A 20,887-nucleotide genomic window follows, 5' to 3' on the forward strand; every position below is an offset into this window, starting at 1 on the left:
CAATGGACACATTAGGGCTTATTTTTCAGTTACGTCTTATTTTTGAAGAAATATAGTACTAACTGCGTCTGTCTGGCTGACAATTTTAACGGGATTAATTTTGGGCTAGGGTTATATTATTGGTATGCCGAAAAATCATGTTAAAGCTTATTTTCCAGTTGGGATTTATTTTCGGGGAAACAGGGTAGTCATACCCAAGCAGCACCCCATATCTTTCTTATTCCCTTAGAGAAAGAGCAGGAGAGTTTATTTGGCTTCCTCCCATTCCAGGATTAGTTGGCTTCACACACTGCATTAAGCCATAACATTTATTTTTTGGGGGGTTTAATATGTTATGTGAACCCTGTCGTAGTGGCTAAGCATTGGATAAGACAATGACTACTTATGTAGTTATAGGTATCTTAAGGCCCCTAGCACTACATGAAGCTGCCAGATTTGATTTCAAGTTCCAAAGATCAGACTACAACTACAAAAATAGTTGTTTTATACACTGATTAGCTTTTTGAGGTAGGAAGCTCACAGGACAAGTATTGTAAACCCTAACATTTAAATTTAAACTTTAAAAGTCTCCCTTGAAGTAAACACATCTTCGTGAATGTGTCTGTGAATTTGTCTTGGCAACAGTGCAAAAAATGAAATGATCTTATTTTGGGATTTTCTAAAATAATTCACCCTCTAAACTGTTTGATCCTACATGGGTTTTTATTTCATATTGAACAAACGTCACTGCTGTAGCACAACCTAAGGGGGTTAATTGCACTCTGAAAAAGCCTCCCCCCCAATTTTAAACATTCATTTCCCAAATCAAAAATTATCCTACATCAGTTCTGGACACACATATATTCCTGATATATGTATCATGACCTCACTGACTTTATATCCATGGTCTGCCTGTGTTCAAAGGTCAGTGCAACAGTGAGTACATTTAAAATACAGTCAGTTGGATCTAATGCTCCTGATTAGGTCCCTAATATGAACCAGATAGGGCAAGCAGTTCTATCTAGCCGTCCCGAGTCTGCGGAGAGGAGCAGCATACAAATCCAATAAATAATAATAAAATAATATGAGGACCATAGGACCAGCCTTGTGAAGTATGATCATCATAAAAGTAAAGCTCTGTTTCTGGTTTTCCTCAAATGTCCTTAGGGGCAGAGATTTCTGGGTTTAATTCTTTTCTTCTTAATTATTATTTTATAATGTTTTGTTCTTTTTCATTTTAAGGCATTTCTTGCTCAAGATAGCTTGAAAATTCTGCATAGCATTTGCAAATCAGTCTCCAGCTAATCCTGATGTTCTCGCTTCTCTACAGCAGAAATGCTCTACAGTATTTGTGAACTAGTCTTTGAGTATCTTATGTATGATACTCATGATTCTTGACAAATGTATCTTTTTCTTTTATGTACGCTGAGATCATCTGCACCAAGACAAATTCCTTGTGTGTCTATTCTATTCTATTCCATTCTGCTGTATTCCATTCTGTTCCGTTCCATTCCATTCTATTCTATTCTATGTATTTATTTTATTTTAGAGAGCTTCTTTGTTTTTATTTAGGTTAAAGAACAATATATTTAACCATTTCCCCCCCATAGTTGATAATTTTCACTACATAGGTTTTTCTCCTAATTTGTCTGATGCATGCATGGAAAAGTGCACACATTTCAGCAGATTTAAAAAACAACCCCTAGTATTTGTCTTTCTATTCCTAATCTCCAGTAATGTGTTGTTGTTAACCAAGAGACCAAACCTAAATGGTGAGTTATTGCCTAACTATCAGGAGGTTGTGAATTCGATGCTACTTAGAGGCAGATGTAAGGGTCCCCTGCTTGGGCAGGGGGTTGGACTAGATAATCTGCAAGGTCCCTTCCAACTCTGTTAATCTGAACTCTAACGCAGGGGTGTCAAACTCAATTTCATTGAGGGCCATATCAGGATTGTGTTTGACTTCAGGGAGTGGGGTGGCGTGGCCATGGCCAGCCAGCCAGTTTGACGTCACTCAATATTCAGATGCCTGTGGTGGATCCATTGCCTCCAGTGGAGGAAGATGAGACCAGGAAGAGCACTAAATCCTATCAGGCCAAAGCCAGAATGCTTGGAGATTTTTGCCTGCTGCCATGTCCTGTAGAGGAGCCATGAAGCCCCTCTCAGGTCACATGGAGGATCCCCGGACAATGTCACAGGCTGTCCAGAGTCCTAGGCAGTGGAGAGCAAGCACTCAACCCAGCACTCAAGCTTCAGGGCGCTGGGACCCCCCAGCCCAACCTGACCCAGCCCCACTTCCCAGAGGGGGTGCCTGGTGGCGCTTACCTCCTCGAGGCTGCTGCTGCTGTTCTCGTTCTCCTTGGCCAGGTTGCTCATGGTGTGTGCGGGAGGGCAAAGTATGTGGGTCAGAGAGAAGCCCACTCCCTCTCCACGCAAGTAGACCTGGTTTCGTAACCAAAGCATCCTCAGCGATAGGATGGGAGACCACCAGGAGAGGTCAGGAGGAGGAGACCAGGGGATGGCGAAAGGACAGCAGGGCTGCTGGTGGCCAAATGCTAAGGCAGGACTTTCTTTCTTTCTTTCTTTCTTTCTTCTCTTCCCTTTCCTTCCTTCCTTCCCTTCCTTCCTTCCTTCTCTTTCCTTCCTTCCTTCCCTTACCTTCTTCTTTTCCTTTTTTTCTTTCTCTCTTCCTTCTCTTTTCTTCTTTCTTCCCCTTTCTTTTTCTTTCCTTGCTCTCTACCCATCTTCCCTTCTTTTTCTTCATCTCTCTTCTTTCTCCGTTCCTGTCCCTTCTTGGATGCTCAAATGCAAAAGGGGAAACATTTCTCTTTTAGTTTTGCTTTTAGTTTGTTCTGCTAGCCTTCTGCCAGTGAAAATGGAGCTCGGAGGTGGGGGGAATGCTCAGATTTTGCTGGCAGAGGGCTGCAGGAGGCTGTCACAGCCAAAAACAGAGCCTGGGAGGGCTGTGCACGACAGCCCCAAGTTCTTTTGGGGTTTCCAGAGCTGCCCTGCAGGCCAAATCTAAGCATCCCAGGGGCTGGATCTGGCCTGTGGACCTTGATTTTGACACCCCTGCTCTAAAGGTACCTTACAGTAATAACACAATGTAAAGTTCACATTTATTTACCGGGATATGCTATTAAAAGTTACAACACCTATTTTGAATCAAGGCCAACTCTTGTTTATTTTGTAATCAGGCTACTGTAGTGTTCCTCATCCTTGACCATTTTAAACTGTATGGATTTAAACTCCCAGAATTCTTACCCTAACCCTATGGAATCTGAAATTTCATACCTCCATATCAAAGGTGGGAGAAATCTACATTAAATCTAAGGAAAACTCTTAGCTATCATCAAAAATGATGAAGGACAAACCTGAAAGAAGACATATGTATATTTGTGTAAATTTGGACCTGCAAATTGGCCTATACAATAATTTAAGTAAAAATGTAATCTGTCTCGGTTGAGTTGGGCAGAAAATAACCATGTTTCTGCCTGGCTACTCAGCTTCTTAATATGGATGTGTAATTTCAAGACTATTGTTTTTATCTTGAAACTGGACAAGTGCTAAAGGAATTTTCAGTGAAGAGGGAACTCTCAGTTGGAGTCCACTAGCATCCTAATCCAGCAATTTGTTTTCTGGCCAATTGCAAGCCTAAAACTCAATTTAATCCCCCCCTTGTTCTTTTAAAGAACCAAAGAGTTCTGGTTCTCACAAGTTTTGTTCTTTTTACAGACTTTACAGGAATGTAAAGAATATATACATTTATAAATACTGTATATACATATATATTTAAAAATTTTTTTTTAAAAAAAGCCAAGTCTTTAAACCCAGTCCTGTAGCTAAAGTCTTTCTCTTCTAATCTGTTTAATTCCATTTCTTTTCAAATGTTTGAGACATCCCAGTTTTTAAAAATCTTTTAGGGTGTGCTTTTACTACCAACTACTGGTTATTCAATATATCAGTATTTTTCAACCATGGCAGCTGGGAGATGGAAGGACTTCAACTCCCAGAATTTCCTAGCTAGCCTAGCTGAAGAAGGTTGAGAAACACTGCAATGTATACTTCTTATTTTTATCTGAAATCTCTGCATTGTTCTTTCTTCTGCCTCCTTTGAAGACACTTTCCTGCATGATAGAAAGTCCCTTTTTTCCTATCTCACATCTAAAATTTCAGATGTGTCAGAACTTCTACTTTTTCAGATATTACTAAGGTAGAATTCTCAACCCGCTGGGTAAAGCTGTTGGGAGTTAAGTCTATGGACAGTCTATGGGCAGCCACAGATTCACATGTTAAGCTGCCAGCATCCTTCAAGAGAGAGGAGAGTCCTCTCTCTTGAATAATATTATCTATCGGTTTGACTGATCTATTATTTTAATCTAAGTTTCCACAACCAGGTGATCTCAAGATTTATCGAAACTAAAATTCCACTATTTCCAGGATCTCCCTCTGTATCCCAGTACAAAGAAAAGGGAAAAGTAGATCATTACATTAACTTCACAGAGATCCTTTTCTAATCCCTATAGCTTGATTCTTCAAATTCTCTGCAATCTTATTCTTCTTCCATGATCGAGGGCCCCTCAACCCTCCCCCCTAAACTAGAATGAGGACTAGAGTTTACAGAATTCACCCTGCTAACCAGGAAGTTGGGAACTAACTGGTCCAGCCCAGATGTCGCATCTGAAACTAAAAAAGGCTATCCTATCTTCTATGAGGATCTAAATTCCTAGGTATTCCTCTGCAGCCCAGAGTTCAATAACCATCTTGCATTATCTCACCGGATTTGCCCTTCAATCCCAATTGCCAGCAGCATTATGATCCAGATTCTGCCTCCCATCTTCCGTCGGTTCAGTCCTTCGGTTCAGTTTCCAGCAGGAATTCCCTCCTCCGTGTGTCCTGAATGCACCCGGATTATTTTTCACGGGGATGGAGAAGTATATTTGCACTGGCTGGGGAGTAGCATTATTGCCTCGCCCATAGGACCTAGGAATGTGGGTTGTAGATCCTGACTGGTTAGGACTGCTGGGGTTTACCGCCTCTATTCTATGTAATTATTGGGGTTCATGTTTCAATTGACTAAGAGCACCTGATGTCAAAAATGCTTTGCCGCACTCATTAATGAGCAGTGAATTTTGATAGCTCTGAACTCTTTGGTCGTCAGGCGAGCTCAGTCCGAAAGCAGATCTCCTTAATGTTTGGCTAGAACTTGTTGTATTCCCTGTTTGTGTCATGAAAACCTGAGGGTTCAGAAACAAAACAATTTTCCTTGAAGCCCTTGAATAGGTAGAGCCATCATTGGTGCGATATACAGTATCTCTTGCCATCAAGACAGAGAGATTAATTTGGCAGCAGGAAATATTATATGAATCAGCGGACAACAGCTGGGAAATTCCCCTTCTGTTTTGTTTTTATTTTCTTTAAAACAAAAATAAAATCAGGTAACTATGCTTATATAAATCTGGGACACAAAGAGATAGTTACTATGCATACAAAAAACCTCTCTCCCTCTCACCAGACTACAATCTAGTCATTGAGATAAACTATAAAACCTATCCAGGTCTGATAAAATAATGGTTCCTAGCTCTGATGTCTCCTTAATTTAACTTTGTAATTTTTTTTCTATCATAGCAACTGACCAGACCTTATTAATCCACCCACTTTTTTTCCTGTTGTGCCAAATGTTGCAAACCTTTTGTTCAGGTGAGAAAACTACGTTTCGTTAAGATGAAGTTACTGCAACAATCCCCAGTGTATTTATTATTCTATCTCAATCACACTTCAAAATATTTATAGTCACTAAGGTAGGGTTTGAGGAAACACTCAGGCTTTTGAAGACAATTCATTGTGAACTGCTTGCTTATGAGACAGCTGCAGTTGCTGATTAAGTTAGGCAGAAGGGAAACAGCTAACTAAAAAGGACTCAAGAATGACTCACTTTTTCATTTTGCAAATTAAAGCTTTTCTTGAACTTAAGGCCAATATTAGCATCTGTTTTGCCTGAAAGTCCCATCCTCTTCTGAATAGATAGTCCTCAACTTACATCCACAATTGAGTCATGAATTAGCCATAAATTGTGCTTTTGGTTAAGCTGGTCACCATGTGATCATGCCTGATTTTATGATATTTTTGGGGGGTGATGGTCATTAAGTGAACTCATTTTCTTTAAAGGGTATTTTTTTACCAGAAACTGGAAGTCAATGCCAATTTCTGGCAAAAAACAAAAGCAAAAAGCAGAGTCATGTGACCAGGGAATCAGAGCTCTTAAATGCAGGTTAGTTGCCAAGCAAGGGGTGGGTCGCCATAGAAACCTCAAATCTGGGTTGTAAGTAGTTCTGTGGAGACCAGTTGTAATTTCAGTCACTAAGAAATTATTTCTAAGTTATGGCCCATAAATTATGGGCTATCTGTAATACAGTACTCAACTTACAGCAGTTCATTTAGTGACTGTTCAAAGTTAGAACACTTTAGAAAACTTGTGACATGACCGTTTTTCCTAGTTACATCTGTTGCAGCATCTCTGTGGTCATGCTGTATTCACAATCTCCCTCTTCCTGCTTGTTATACCTCTGGCTGCATAACAAGCAGGAAGAGGGAGATTGTGATCCCCTTATATAGAGCGCTGGTGAGACCACATTTGGAATACTGTGTTCTGTTCTGGAGATCTCACCTACAAAAAGATATTGACAAAATTGAACGGGTCCAAAGATGGGCTACAAGAATGGTGGAAGGTCTTAAGCATAAAATGTATCAGGAAAGACTTAATGAACTCAATCTGTATAGTCTGGAGGACATAAGGAAAAGGGGGGACATGATCGAAACATCTAAATATGTTAAAGGGTTAAATAAGGTTCAGGAGGGAAGTGTTTTTAATAGGAAAGTGAACACAAGAACAAGGGGACACAATCTGAAGTTAGTTGGGGGAAAGATCAAAAGCAATGTGAGAAAATATTATTTTACTGAAAGAGTAGTAGATCCTTGGAACAAACTTCCAGCAGACGGGGTTGGTAAATCCATAGTTACTGAATTTAAACATGCCTGGGATAAACATGTATCCATCCTAAGATAAAATACAGTAAATAGTATAAGGGCAGACTAGATGGACCATGAGGTCTTTTTCTGCCGTCAGTCTTCTATGTTTCTATGTGATCAAAATTTAGACACTTGCCGAATGACCTATATTTATAATTGTGATATCCTAGGGTCATGTAATCAATCCCCTTTTGTGCAAAGAAAAAAAATCTGTTGCGAACTCCACATGGCAACAGGAAGGGCACCCAGACAGGAAATTCTCAGCTCCATCCAGTCACCCTGACTCTACCTTGAATTAAGGGATTACAGTGTCATTAAAAGGAAGTTTTAAGCGGACTCTGACATAGTGCGGGAATAAATGCTAGGGAGAAGATGTTTCTTCTCACAAGCCTCTCAAAAGTTGTTTGGATTCACTCCCTGGTGGTTTCTGTTGCTGGCGATTTCAAAACACCCACATCGGTTTCCAACTAGTCAGGAAGAGAATGCAAAGAACATAACAGTCAATAGTTCTCCCCTATAGTTATGTACTTGCAAAAAATTAAAAAATGAAAGGTTTCTATAAGGAAGAGCTAAGAGGACATCCAGGCACTATCCTTCTATTTGCTCTGAAAATACCTGTGAATTAATAGTGTCCCAGTGTGATTTATATTCTCTTGGTAGGACCATGCTTGGACTATTGCATTCAGGCATGATATTAAAAAGGTGTTGAGAAAGAGTGCATAGAGGAGCAATAAAGATTATTAGGAAACTGGAGACTAAAACGTGAAGAATGGTTGCAGGAATTGAGTATGTCTAGCCTAATGGAAATAAGGACTGGGGTGACATGATAGCAGTGTTCCAATATTTGAGGGTCTGCTGCAAAGAATCGAGGAGGTCAGTCTATTCTTCAAAGCACCTGAAGGCAGAACAAGAAGCAATGAACGGAAATTAATCAAGAAGAAAACCAACTTAGAAATTTGGAGAAGTTTCCTTAGAGTTAGAATAATTAATCAGTGGAATGGCCTGCCTTTGACAAGTTACGGATGCTCCATCAGTGGAGATTCTTAAGTAAAGCTTGGACAGATACAGTGTCTCCTGCTTCCAACACTATTATTTTTCTGCTATAACATCTGATCCTCTATGAGGAAGTTAACTTGAACTCATAATCTGGGAGGTGGATTGAGCCGAGAGCTCCTGCCAATGGGCCAGTGGTTCTCCAAAGCGTAGCAGCCCATACCACAAAAGAGAGAAATCTGTAAATTCCAAATGCATCCTGGCCAGTGGTGGGATTCAAATAATTTAACAACTGGGTTCTCTGCCACGGATGGGGATTGATAAACACTGCATTTTATCCTGGGATCACATAATTGCCGATTGCAACCTTCCCAGATGGCTTCTAGCAAGCAAAGTTAATAGGGATATCTGAATTCACTTTATGGCCATCTGATTCACTTAACAACTTTGCAGTGATTCGCTTAACAAAAGTAGCAAGAAAGATTGTAAGATCAGGTATGAGGTACTTAAATCACACCTGATCACACCTAATCACACTAAATTGCTTTGCTTAGCAATAGAAATTCTGGTCCCAATTGTGGTCATAAGTTGAGAACTACCATATTTTTCAGAGTATAAGATGCACACACATCCAAAGGAGGCTGAAAATTTTAGTATGTAATATACTCCAAATGTAGCTTTTTTAAAAAGCTTTTTTTCCCCAGCCCTGAGGTGCTAATGATCTTCCTGGCTTGCAGGCTTTTTTTTCATTGCTACTCCGAAGAAAGTTTTTTTCTAGCCCTAAGTCTTTACAGGCTTTTTTTCAGTGTTACTCCCTGCGAACATTTTTTTCAGCCCTAAACAGGGGATAAAATGTGCTGAAGCTAATCAGACTAAGGACACTAGCTAGGTCAGGGGTCCCCAACCACCGGGCCGAGGACCAGTACCGGGCCGCGGGGCATGTTGCACCGGTCCGTGGAGTCAGCAGCTGCCGGCCCTCCTGCCGCCACCCCTTCCCTCCAGCGCTTCGCCTCCCGCCAGGCAAGAGGCCTCGGGAGGCAGGTTCTGCCGGCCACACGACGATGGATGGGACAGAGTGGCGGGAAGGACTGAGAGGCTCAAGCCTCTTTTGGCTTCTGCCGCGGTGCGCTTTTGCGTTTTTGGCTGGGAGGAGGCAGGAGGGCCAGCCTGACCCCCTCTCTCCAGCGCTTAGCCTCCCGCCGGGCAAGAGGGCTTGGGAGGCAGGTTCTGCCGGCCACAGGGCGATGGCGGGAAAGAGGGGCAGGGAGGACCAGCACCCCCATGCTTAATCCCGCCCCCAACCACACCCCTTTCCGACCCCACTGGGCCATAGAAAAATTGTCTTGCTGAAACTGGTCCCTGGTGGAAAAAACGTTGGGGACCACTGAGCTAGGTAAATACTTGGTAGGTAGATTTCCCCCCCCTATTCTCCTTCCCCAAAACGAAGGTGCATCTTATACTCCAAAAAATACTAAATTAACTACTAGCCATCCGTCCCCTGACCCTCCCACTTTAGGAAGAATTGGTATCTGCTGCCGTGCTGGCATTTCCGGGAGATTTGGATGGCACATCCTGTCGATCTTTTGCAAAGCACTGAAGACCTGAAAGCTTTCATACACAAATTTGTGCTGTGATGTATGGATGTCCCACTGGCTGGTTGTTAAGTCATTGTTTCAGTAATTGCACTAAAGTTATTCCTTTTTTATTTATATCTTTACCCAAATCATGTATTTTGTTAGAGCTCCTATTGCTGTTGTACTTTGCTTTATTCCATACATTGTACATTGTTTCATGTTCTTTTTTAATGGTTTAATTAATAAAACAGCTAATTAGCAATTTAATTAACATGATTAAATAGTTAATGGCACAGTTAAATAGTTAATGTATTTAATTCCTCCCTCCACCTCGTATCATTATTATTTGGTGAGATTTTCTATGGCTGACACCTTAGGGTGGTTTCTCCTCGCTTTGTTTCCATATTATGATTTTCTGCAGAGGAGATCCAGATGTTTCCTGGGGTAGAGAAATGCCTTGTAATGCCTCTTTTAATGTTTAGAGAGAGATTTATTTAACCTGGGGTGGGAAAATCAAATGACAGTTGACTATGAGGCAAAGCTCAGCTGAGATATGTTTTCCTCTGAGCCGAGTTCAAATCTGTTACGTCTATCTCCATGCAGTTTTCCTACAATACAGAAGTGCTTTGTCATTATCTTCTCCAATCATGGTTTTCCAACTTACAATCTTGTCTATAGCCTTGGGATTTCCTGATGCCTTTTTTTGCCAAGTTCTAACCAGCTTTAAACCCCACTTAGTTTTTGGAGATCAACCACAATGGTTAGAACTGGTATGACCTACATAATTGTATCTTAACACAGCTTCTGGATTATTATCAATTAAACTGACAATAGATACGTTGAGAAAAGTGTAAATAAAATGCTGGAAGCACACCAACAAGCACACCAACTGGCTTACATCAGCCCCTGCCCATGTATTTGTAGGATTAAATGTGTCATAAGAACCAGAAGCATGGAAACAAAAAAAAAAACTAAAAATGGCCACTATGCTTATTTATTTATTTATTTTCCAAAATCCACAGCTACTAAAATATCAATTAAAAAAACCCAACAACCCACAGATGTTCACAAATTCATCTTGGTTGTCTCAGCCTTGTTTCCACACTTTGATGGATGGAGTGCACTTCTATAGGTGGAGTGAAGTTGCTTCTGAATAGTTTTTCTTTCCCAAATATCAGTCATCCAGGGATGTGTTGAAAGAACGGCGTGGTTGGGCCTTACAAACTTCCCACACTTCACTAACTGGCCATGTGAGGGCCATTTTCAAATGCATATCCATCTCACGTGCTGCAGATCTTTGGATTAAGATGTGACTAAAGAGAATTTGTGGGGTTGTGAGACATCTTTCTTGTTTTGCTTCTTGTGAAGTTTGACCAGCCCTTCAGGGCACGGTGCTTTCAACCTCTGTGGCAAATAAAGGAGAGCTTTAAGGCACCTTGATTTGTTTGTGTGTCAGAGAAACAAGAAGAAAGGACGAATAACTACGTAAGCACATAAAAATCCGCAGGCATACTGAGTTTGTAAATCAGACCGGATGTATGTGTTCAATAGATGTATGTGAGTATGTGTTTGTAGTTACTTACAAGTGCTATGTAGAGGAATTTGGTGACTATACTTTTACGCAGCTTTGCTTCTGAGTCTTTATTATTCTAGAGTCTATTTTACCAATTTTGCGTCACCCTCAAAACAACAAAAGCCTTGGTTTCTGTGAATAAAATATTTAAATGGCGCTTCAGAGGGCTTGCCTTGCAATTCTATAACTAAAGGGAAGGACAAAAAGCTAGGCTGAATGCAGAAGCCAGAACCACCCATGTGGGGTGCCATGTGGACCCACCCACCCGTTGTAGCTTCTGAGATTTCACTACCATTTCCCACAGTTTTCCGGGTGAACTTCGCAACTACATAGGCTAAGAACTTTCATGACTATCAAAATGCAACCGGATCTCTGAAGAAACTGAATTTTGCATCTTTCTGTCTTGGAAAATGCAATCTCAAAAATGCAAACTATATAGAGATGTAATTTTACTGATTGGGTAATTCCCCATCCCCACCCACCCCCGATTCTGCCCATTCTATCTAACCCTGTATGGGTTCCACATAATTGGCAGGGTAGAGGCCCACGTGTCCACTGTCAGTCACTCCTTTGCACCAGCCTTGTTCATCCTCGTCTTCCAATTTGGTGAGAAGCTCTCCTGAAAAGGAAAAGCAGGGGAGGGTCTCGTAAATTATTACAGATAATGAGAAGGGTGAAATACAGTGGTCCCTCGAGTTTCGCGATCTCACCTATTGCGAAACGCTATATCGCGAGTTTTCAACCCGGAAGTAAACTCCACCATCTGCGCATGCGTACCCTTCCACACATGCGTAGATGGTGGAGTTTCCCCGCCGGGCAGAGGCTTCCCTGGGTCTTCCCCCTCTTGCCCCGGTAAGGCGCGAGCAACGGCGTGGGCGGGTGGGCGGCACACGCACGGGGAAACCCCAGGGCCGCTTCTCAGCTGAGAAGCGGCCCCAGCAACAGCGCGGGGGGGCGGGCGGCACGCGCGCGCGCGGGGAAACCCCAGGGCCGCTTCTCAGCTGAGAAGCGGCCCCAGCAACAGCGCGGGGGGGGCGGGCGGCACGCGCGCGCGCGGGGAAACCCCAGGGCCGCTTCTCAGCTGAGAAGCGGCCCCAGCAACAGCGCGGGGGGGGCGGGCACGCGCGCGCGTGGGGAAACCCCAGGGCCGCTTCTCAGCTGAGAAGCGGCCCCAGCAACAGCGCGGGGGGCGGGTGGCACGCGCGCGCGCGGGGAAACCCCAGGGCCGCTTCTCAGCTGAGAAGCGGCCCCAGCAACAGCGCGGGGGGGCGGGCGGCACGCGCGCGCGCGGGGAAACCCCAGGGCCGCTTCTCAGCTGAGAAGCGGCCCCAGCAACAGCGCGGGGGGGCGGGCGGCACGCGCGCGCGCGGGGAAACCCCAGGGCCGCTTCTCAGCTGAGAAGCGGCCCCAGCAACAGCGCGGGGGGCGGGCGGCACGCGCGCGCGCGGGGAAACCCCAGGGCCGCTTCTCAGCTGAGAAGCGGCCCCAGCAACAGCGCGGGGGGGCGGACGGCACGCGCGCGCGCGGGGAAACCCCAGGGCCGCTTCTCAGCTGAGAAGCGGCCCCAGCAACAGCGTGGGGGGGGCGGGCGGCACGCGCGCGGACAAGCAGCAGCAGCGAGGCGGCGGGGAAACCCAATCTTCGGCTCCTCGCTGCTGCGGTGGAAATAAAAACACCATCTGCGCATGCGCAGATGGTGTTTTTACTTCCGCACCGCTACTTCGCGACAAATCGATCATCGCGAGGGGTCCTGGAACGGAACCCTCGCGATGATCGAGGGATCACTGTAGCTTGAATTCATAAACTGATCTGCCATCAGTTGCGGCCCTATTTGGACCGGGACTCACTACTCACAGTCACTCATGCCCTCATCACCTCGAGGTTCGACTACTGTAATGCTCTCTACATGGGGCTACCTTTGAAAAGTGTTCAGAAACTTCAGATCGTGCAGAATGCAGCTGCGAGAGCAATCATGGGCTTCCCCAAATATGCCCATGTTACACCAACACTCCGCAGTCTGCATTGGTTGCCGATCAATTTCCGGTCACAATTCAAAGTGTTGGTTATGACCTTTAAAGCCCTTCATGGCATCGGACCAGAATATCTCCGAGACCGCCTTCTGCCGCACGAATCCCAGTGACCGATCAGGTCCCACAGAGTGGGCCTTCTCCGGGTCCCGTCAACTAAACAATGTCATTTGGCGGGCCCCAGGGGAAGAGCCTTCTCTGTGGCGGCCCTGACTCTCTGGAACCAGCTCCCCCCAGAGATTAGAACTGCCCCTACCCTCCTCGCCTTTCGCAAACTCCTTAAAACCCACCTTTGTCATCAGGCATGGTGGAACTGAGATATCTCCCCCAGGCCTATACAATTTATGTATGGTATGCTTGTGTGTATGTCTGTTTAATAATGGGATTTTTAAATATTTTAAATTGTAAATTATTAGATTTGTTATAAACTGTTTTTATTGTGTTGTGAGCCGCCCCGAGTCTACGGAAAGGGGCAGCATACAAATCTAATTAATAATAATAATAATAATAATAATAATAATAATAATAATAATAATAATCAAATTGCATAACTACATATAGTGCTCGTCTTACAACAGTTGGTTTAGTGAACGCTCAAAGTTGCAACGGCACTGAAAAAAGTGAGTCATGATCATTTTTCACACTTACGTGTGAAAAAAAAACTATGACCGTTGCAGCATTCACCTGACAACCTGGCAACTGAGTCATATTTACGACAGTTGCTGTGTCCCAGGTTCATGAGATCACCTTTTGCAAGATTACGTTCTGACAAGCGAATCAATGGTGAAGCGTAACAACTGTGTTACAAACCTAACAGCTGCATGTGATTCACTGAACAACTATGGCAAGAAGGTTCGTAAAATGGGACAAAATTAACAAATGTCTCACTTAGCAACAGAAATCTTGGACAGAATTGTGGTTGTAAGTCGAGGACTACCTATATTAAGAGAATGGTTTGACACATATTCTAAAACAATCGAAGGATTTCTGGGTTGCTTTTCAGAATTTTTTTCCCCAACAAGGTATCCAAATACAGTGAAAATCTATTAAATATTTATTAATGTTATTTTAATGGACTAATTATTTGAAGATATGTTATATTGCTATTAATACCAGCCTTGTTCTGGTATTGTTACATTTAGAATAGTAGGACTGTTCATATGATTCTGGGTTGATGTCTAAGTGTTGGGAACGCATTTGTTTTTTTCTTGGCTATATTCCTAGAGATTAATTTAAAATCCATTAAAGCAAAAAGGTGGATTGTGCAAGCATGGAGACTTACCAAAAGAATTAACATACCGTGCTGGAAGAAAAACTGATTTAAAGCAATGCATTTTTGTTTTGTTTTTTTAAAGATCAAGATAAAAGATTTTTGATGGTAGTAATTTTTTTAGTCGTTTTGTTTATTACATCCTTTTTCAGGCCCATCTTCCTCTCTGCATTTTATTAACATGAATTTTACGTAAATGATTACACATGACACACACACACAAATTTCAAAGCCAGCCACCTCATCTCAAGTTCTAACCTATCAAAAACAAGCAGCTATAATATGCCATCTATTTTTGCTAATTAAAAGCAGGCTGAAATCAATCAAGTTTTAGAATTGTCTTCCCCATCCTGGAACTCTTCAGATTGCCACTTCCTTAATTCCCCATTCAGGTTAGATATTACTCAAGGAGCCAGCATGCCCACCAATTTCAATTACGGTATGCCTACAAGTAGGCAACTGTAGCTAAACTCTTGTGGTGTTACAACACTTTCCCAATAGCATTGTGGTTGCTGGCCAGCCAAGCCTTTGTTTAGAAGATTGCTTGTTAATGGCCCAGAATCTTGATGTTTCCTTAAGGAAAAGTAATGTTTGGGGAAGATCTCTCGAGAATCAGCCCCCGCAGCTCTGAGAAAATGAGCCACATGTACCTTGCTGAGCCTTAATGAGTAAGAGGGTGAAATTATGCGTACGCATGAGTCTGTATTCTGAAACAAGAGACAGAGATGCCAATTAGTTGAGGCTTGAACTACCTTCGAGATCTGGTATACGGTAACAACTCCGACGCTGGAAGTAGGACGCATGTTTGCCTTCTATGTTTGGTTTGTAGGGCATCTGTTTTGTTCATAAATATTACTGGTAGTCCTCGACTTATTTTTTTTATTATTTTATTAATATTTTTATTTATTTTCATAATATAACACACACACACAACATATAACATGTGCTCAGTGATTGTGCCAACCACCAGACAATCAATCATACCCCACCACCAGTTGGGGGTATTTCTTGTATAAATCATTTAAACCCAAGAGTGAAATATTTCTTTACATATTATAGAGTGATTCCAACTTGTTTCTTATAGCTTGGTCTCGGATCCTACTCGCCATATATCGTCTTACCTTCTCCCATTGCCCCATCAGCTGTTGCAAATCAGTTTCATTAATCGAATTCATCCTTTTATCCATAATCTCAAATTGAATGTGTTTCACCATATACCTGTACCAATTTTGCATTGTCCTCGACTTATGACCACAATTGAATCCAAAATTTCTGTTGCTAAGCAAGACACAAGTGACTTTTGCCCCATTTTATGAGCTCTCTTTCCACATTTATTAAGTGAATCACTGCAGTTGTTAAATAAGTAACAATGCAGTTAAGTGAATCTTGCTTCCCTATTAACTTGGCTTGCTATAGGAGTTGCAAAAGGTGATCCCAAGACTCAGGGACACTGAAACCAGTATTGAGTTGCTACCAGTATGGATGAGGGCGGAGCACCGATAGTGAAAGTTGCACTACACGCGCAGCTTCTGTTCTGTGGTGTGCACATTTTTCCTTCTGTGCATGCACAGGAAGCCAAAGATTAAGGGACGCGTGCAAGAGAGAGATTCCATCATTTATTTCCTTCTGGGCATATATCCAAAAAATAATAATAATCACAGAAATCTCTCACTTGTGCGCATTCCCTTGCAGGATGTTGCTAGTTGCTCATGCACAGAAGCAAAAACAGGCTGAGACACATGCGCGTACACACAGGAAGACAGAAGCTGTACATGCAGCGCACCAATGGGAATCCACCCCTGACTTAAACCATTGTAAATAGGAGTTCGTTGCCAAAGTCTGAATTTTGATCACATGACCACGAGGATGCTACAACAATTGTAAGTGTGAAAAACAGTCATAAGTCACTTTTTTCAGTGCAATTTATTTATTAATTAAATTTGTATGCCACTCCTCTCCGTAGACTCAGGGTGGCTCACAACAGTAATAGAAAAAACAATGTACAATACAAATCTAATAATTAAAACTAAAAACCCACAATTTAAAAAACATGTACACAACATACCATACATAAACAATATAGGCCTGGGGAAGTTATCTCAGTTCCCCCAAGCCTGATGGCAGAGGTGGGTTTTAAGGAGTTTACGAAAGGCAAGGAGGGTGGGGGCAGTTCTAATCTCAGGGGGGAGCTGGTTCCAGAGGGTCGGGGCCGCCACAGAGAAGGCTCTTCCCCTGGGACCTGCCAAACGACATTGTTTAGTCAACGGGACCCGGAGAAGGCCAACTCTTGTGTAGAGATGGGTTCCTACCGGTTCTAACCGGTTCTTTAGAACCGTTAATAAACCAGTGGTGACATCACAGGAGCCGGTTCTGTCGGTTGGGCGCCACCATCTTTGATTTTGCTTCTGCGCATGTGCAGAAGTTAATTTTCCAGGAAGGGATGCACACCCATGCACAAGCACACTTCCGGCGCGATGCAAAGGGGTGAGCATGGTTAGTAGAACCTACCCCTGGTGTTGTGACTTCGAGCATCATTAAATGAACTGTTGCAAAGTCGAGGTCTAGCTGTATTAATGTTTCGCTCCTCCCACAAAAAGGAGAAGGTCCTTGACCATGGTCCCGTGACAGAAGGAACCATGGCCACTCTGCTGATCAGCCACAGCTGGACAAAGGGGAACAGGTTTCCCATTAGAACCAGCACAAATAAATATTCAATAGGGCTGTGAAGCAGGGAGGAGGGATACTTTAATCTTAGTTGCCTTATGCAAATCCAAGTGAAAATTCCTAATGCCAACTGTAGTGGGGATAAAACCCTTTTCAGTACTGCTAAAGTGGGGATGGATAAATCTACTAAGTCTAGCCTGTCTCCCGAGAATCCTAATGATGAACTGGCTGTCCTCTTCTCTTCCCACCCCTCAGTCTTAGCAGTAGGTCCCCACAGGCTGAGTGGAACTGAAGAGAAGAAGGGAGTCAAGTGGCTAGCCCTGAAGAACGTTCGGAGACTACAGTTGGTCCAGAATGCAGCCGTGCGAGCTCTTGTGGATGCCCCTAGATGCACCCACACTATACCAATTATTCACGAGCTGCACTGGCTTCCTATCGGCCTCCGGTCACAATACAAGGTGTTGGTCCATGGGGTAGAGCCTTCTCTGTGGTGGCCCCGACTCTCTGGAAAAAGCTACCTCCTGAGATCTGTACTACCCCCCACTTTATTGGCCTTCCAGAAAGCTGTAAAGACCTGACTTTTCCAACAGGCTTGGGGCCACTGACCTTGGGAGGGGGGATGATTAGTAAGGTCGGCCCATGAATGTTTGAATGACTGTAACTCTTTTAAAATGAAATGTCTTTTATATGGATCTATACCTGTTTTTATTGTGAGCCGCCCTGAGTCCCAAGGGAGTTAGGCAACATAGAAATTAAATTTAATTAATTAATGAGTACCATAGGTTGAGGATACTGAAAAAGAGATAGCTCCTCGTTTCTTCTGCCAACCTTGTTTCATTTTGAAACTTAGAAACATAGAAGACTGACGGTAGAAAAAGACCTCATGATCCATCTAGTCTGCCCTTATACTATTTTCTGTATTTTATCTTAGGATGGATATATGTTTATCCCAGGCATGTTTAAATTCAGTTACTGTGGATTTACCAACCACATCTGCTGGATGTTTGTTCCAAGGATCTACTACTCTTTCAGTAAAATAATATTTCTCATGTTGCTTTTGATCTTTCCCCCAACTAACTTCAGATTGTGCCCCCTTGTCCTTGTGTTCACTTTCCTATTAAAAATACTTCCCTCCTGAACCTTATTTAACCCTTTGACATATTTAAATGTTTCGATCATGTCCCCACTTTTCCTTCTGTCCTCCAGACTATACAGATTGAGTTCATTAAGTCTTTCCTGATACGTTTTATGCTTAAGATCTTCCACCATTCTTGTAGCCTGTTCAATTTTGTCAATATCGTTTTGTAGGTGAGGTCTCCAGAACTGAACACAGTACAGTATTCCAAATGTGGTCTCACCAGCACTCTATATAGCGGGATCACAATCTCCCTCTTCCTGCTTGTTATACCTCTAACTATGCAGCCAAGGATCCTACTTGCTTTTCCTACTGCCCGACCACACTGCTCACCCATTTTGAGACTGTCAGAAATCACTATCTTAAATCCTTTTCTTCTGAAGTTTTTGCTAACACAGAACTGCCAATACAATACTCAGATTGAGGATTCCTTTTCCCCAAGTGCATTATTTTACATTTGGAAATTTTGTTTGTTTGTTTGTTTATGATTTGATTTGTATGCTGTCTAGATGGTATGGATGGTATCTCGTCAAGATGGTATGGAGGGATGACTTTAGAAAGGAGAATCTCAGATGGGGCAATTGCCATGTAAAAAATATCTCAGCCACAGAAGGGGAAATGGTGTGGGAGATGTTTCAAAAGAGACTCTCATCGGTTTTCTGGAAATTAATAAAAGGGGAGAATACTTTCATCTCGCAAGATTCTTTTAATGTAACATTACAACAGAGATCCAGCTTAGTGTAGTGATTAAGGCACGGGACAGCTGGATGACCTTGGGCCAATCATGTGTTTTAAGCCCCAGGAAACACATAATGACATACCATTTCTAAAATCTTGCCAAGAAAATTGCAGAGACTGGTCCAGACAGTTGGTTAGCATCATCAATTACTCAAAGAGCACAAAAAACAAATCAAAACCCAATCCCAAACCCCTCACCATAAAGCTAGAACTTTATGTCTTGTGTGGATAAAATTGCAGGCTTAATACCACTCTTTTCAGCCCTGGCTGGAATAACGTTTGACAGACAGAACCCCATTTTTGATCTAAACTTCCATCAAAACTCTCTGGTTACTCAGCCTCAACTCAATCCCCTCAAGTACATTGCCTGGTATGTTTAGTGGGACAGAAGGAAACAGAGTCAGTAGAACTCTCTATGTCTTTTGTTTAGTTCACTGTAAATGAGGATGCCGTTTAATGGCATTATTCTATGACATAATAAAGTGGGTCAACAACTGTTACGCTAGTACAGGGGTGGGCAATTAATTTTTGCCATGGGGCCGCATGATAAATTGGGATGGTTTTAGAGGGCCGGATTAATATAATTAACTCAGTTCTACCCAATACTGTGTATTATTGGGTAGAACTGAGTGAATTATATTATAATTATAAATTATAATTATATATAATATTATATGTTATATGTTATAAATTATATTATAATTATAAATTAATTGCCCACCCCTTCCTTCCTTGTTGCCTCCATTTCTCCTTCCTTCCTTCCTTCCTTCCTTCCTTCCTTCCTTCCTTCCTTCCTTCCTTCCTTCCTTCCTTCCTTCCTTCTCCAGATGGAGAGAAGCTTCTGTTTCTCTGATTTTCTCTGCCATTTATTTCTGCTTTTGGGCAGTTCTTTACTTCTCTTTCAAAATATTCCTTTCAGCTGCCTCTCTTCAACTGACCTACATTGTCAGTTGAGAAAACATAGTGGAGGCTTTGCCTGAAAGTAGCTTTGGATTCCTTTTCTTCTTCCTTCTCCCTTCCCCCCCCCTCCCTTAGAGGTGGGGTGGGGAGTTTGCTTTAAATTTCTTGGAAATGCCAATGAAACCAATGAAAAATTAAAAAAATGAACATCTATTGGACTTTTGCAAAAGGGCACGGAAAGAGAATTTCTCCTTCCTTCCTTCCTCCCTCCCTCCATTTCTCCTCCCCTCCTCCCTCCCTCCATTTCTCCTTCCTTCCTCCCTACCTCCCTCCCTCTATTTCTCCTTATTTCCTCCCTCCATTTCTCCTTCCTTCCCTCCTGCCTCCATTTCTCCTTCCTTCCTCCCTCCATTTCTCCTCCCCTCCTCCCTCCATTTCTCCTTCCTTCCTTCCTCCCTCCATTTCTCCTTCCTTCCTCCCTCCATTTCTCCTCCCATCCTCCCTCCCTCCCTCCATTTCTCCTTCCTTCCTCCCTCCCTCCCTCCCTCTATTTCTCCTTCCTTCCTCCTTCCATTTCTCCTTCCTTCCTTCCCTCCTCCCTCCATTTCTCCTTCCTTCCTCCCTCCATTTCTCCTCCCCTCCTCCCTCCCTCCATTTCTCCTTCCTTCCTCCCTCCATTTCTCCTTCCTCCCTCCCTCCATTTCTCCTCCCCTCCTCCCTCCCTCCCTCCATTTCTCCTTCCTTCCTCCCTCCATTTCTCCTCCCCTCCTCCCTCCCTCCATTTCTCCTTCCTTCCTTCCTCCCTCCCTCCATTTCTCCTTCCTTCCTCCCTCCATTTCTCCTCCCCTCCTCCCTCCCTCCATTTCTCCTTCCTTCCTTCCCTCCTCCCTCTATTTCTCCTTCCTTCCTCCCTCCATTTCTCCTCCCCTCCTCCCTCCCTCCATTTCTCCTTCCTTCCTTCCCTCCTCCCTCCATTTCTCCTTCCTTCCTTCCCTCCTCCCTCTA

General features: G+C 43.1%; 2 protein-coding genes across 5 annotated transcripts in view; both read right to left on the bottom strand.

Moving 5' to 3' along the window:
* LOC139155326 (cathepsin D-like) overlaps window positions 1–4,816 on the bottom strand; it is a 44,919-nt gene extending 40,103 nt beyond the window's left edge. Inside the window, exon 1 of the mRNA XM_070730453.1 lies at window positions 4,758–4,816. Within this exon, the coding sequence (XP_070586554.1) occupies window positions 4,758–4,816 (59 nt within the window). The remainder of the gene's footprint in view (window positions 1–4,757) is intronic.
* Window positions 4,817–10,562: 5,746 nt separating this feature from the next.
* Window positions 10,563–20,887, bottom strand: part of LOC139155266 (protein kinase C and casein kinase substrate in neurons protein 3-like) — a 98,706-nt gene continuing 88,381 nt past the window's right edge. For all 4 annotated transcript variants that reach the window (XM_070730382.1, XM_070730380.1, XM_070730384.1 and 1 more), the window contains one exon: window positions 10,563–11,767. In XM_070730382.1, the coding sequence (XP_070586483.1) occupies window positions 11,652–11,767 (116 nt within the window). In that variant the 3' untranslated portion in view covers window positions 10,563–11,651. The remainder of the gene's footprint in view (window positions 11,768–20,887) is intronic.

Source organism: Erythrolamprus reginae, unplaced genomic scaffold (genome assembly GCF_031021105.1).
Source record: "Erythrolamprus reginae isolate rEryReg1 unplaced genomic scaffold, rEryReg1.hap1 H_1, whole genome shotgun sequence".
Classification (NCBI taxonomy): Eukaryota; Metazoa; Chordata; class Lepidosauria; order Squamata; family Dipsadidae; genus Erythrolamprus; species Erythrolamprus reginae.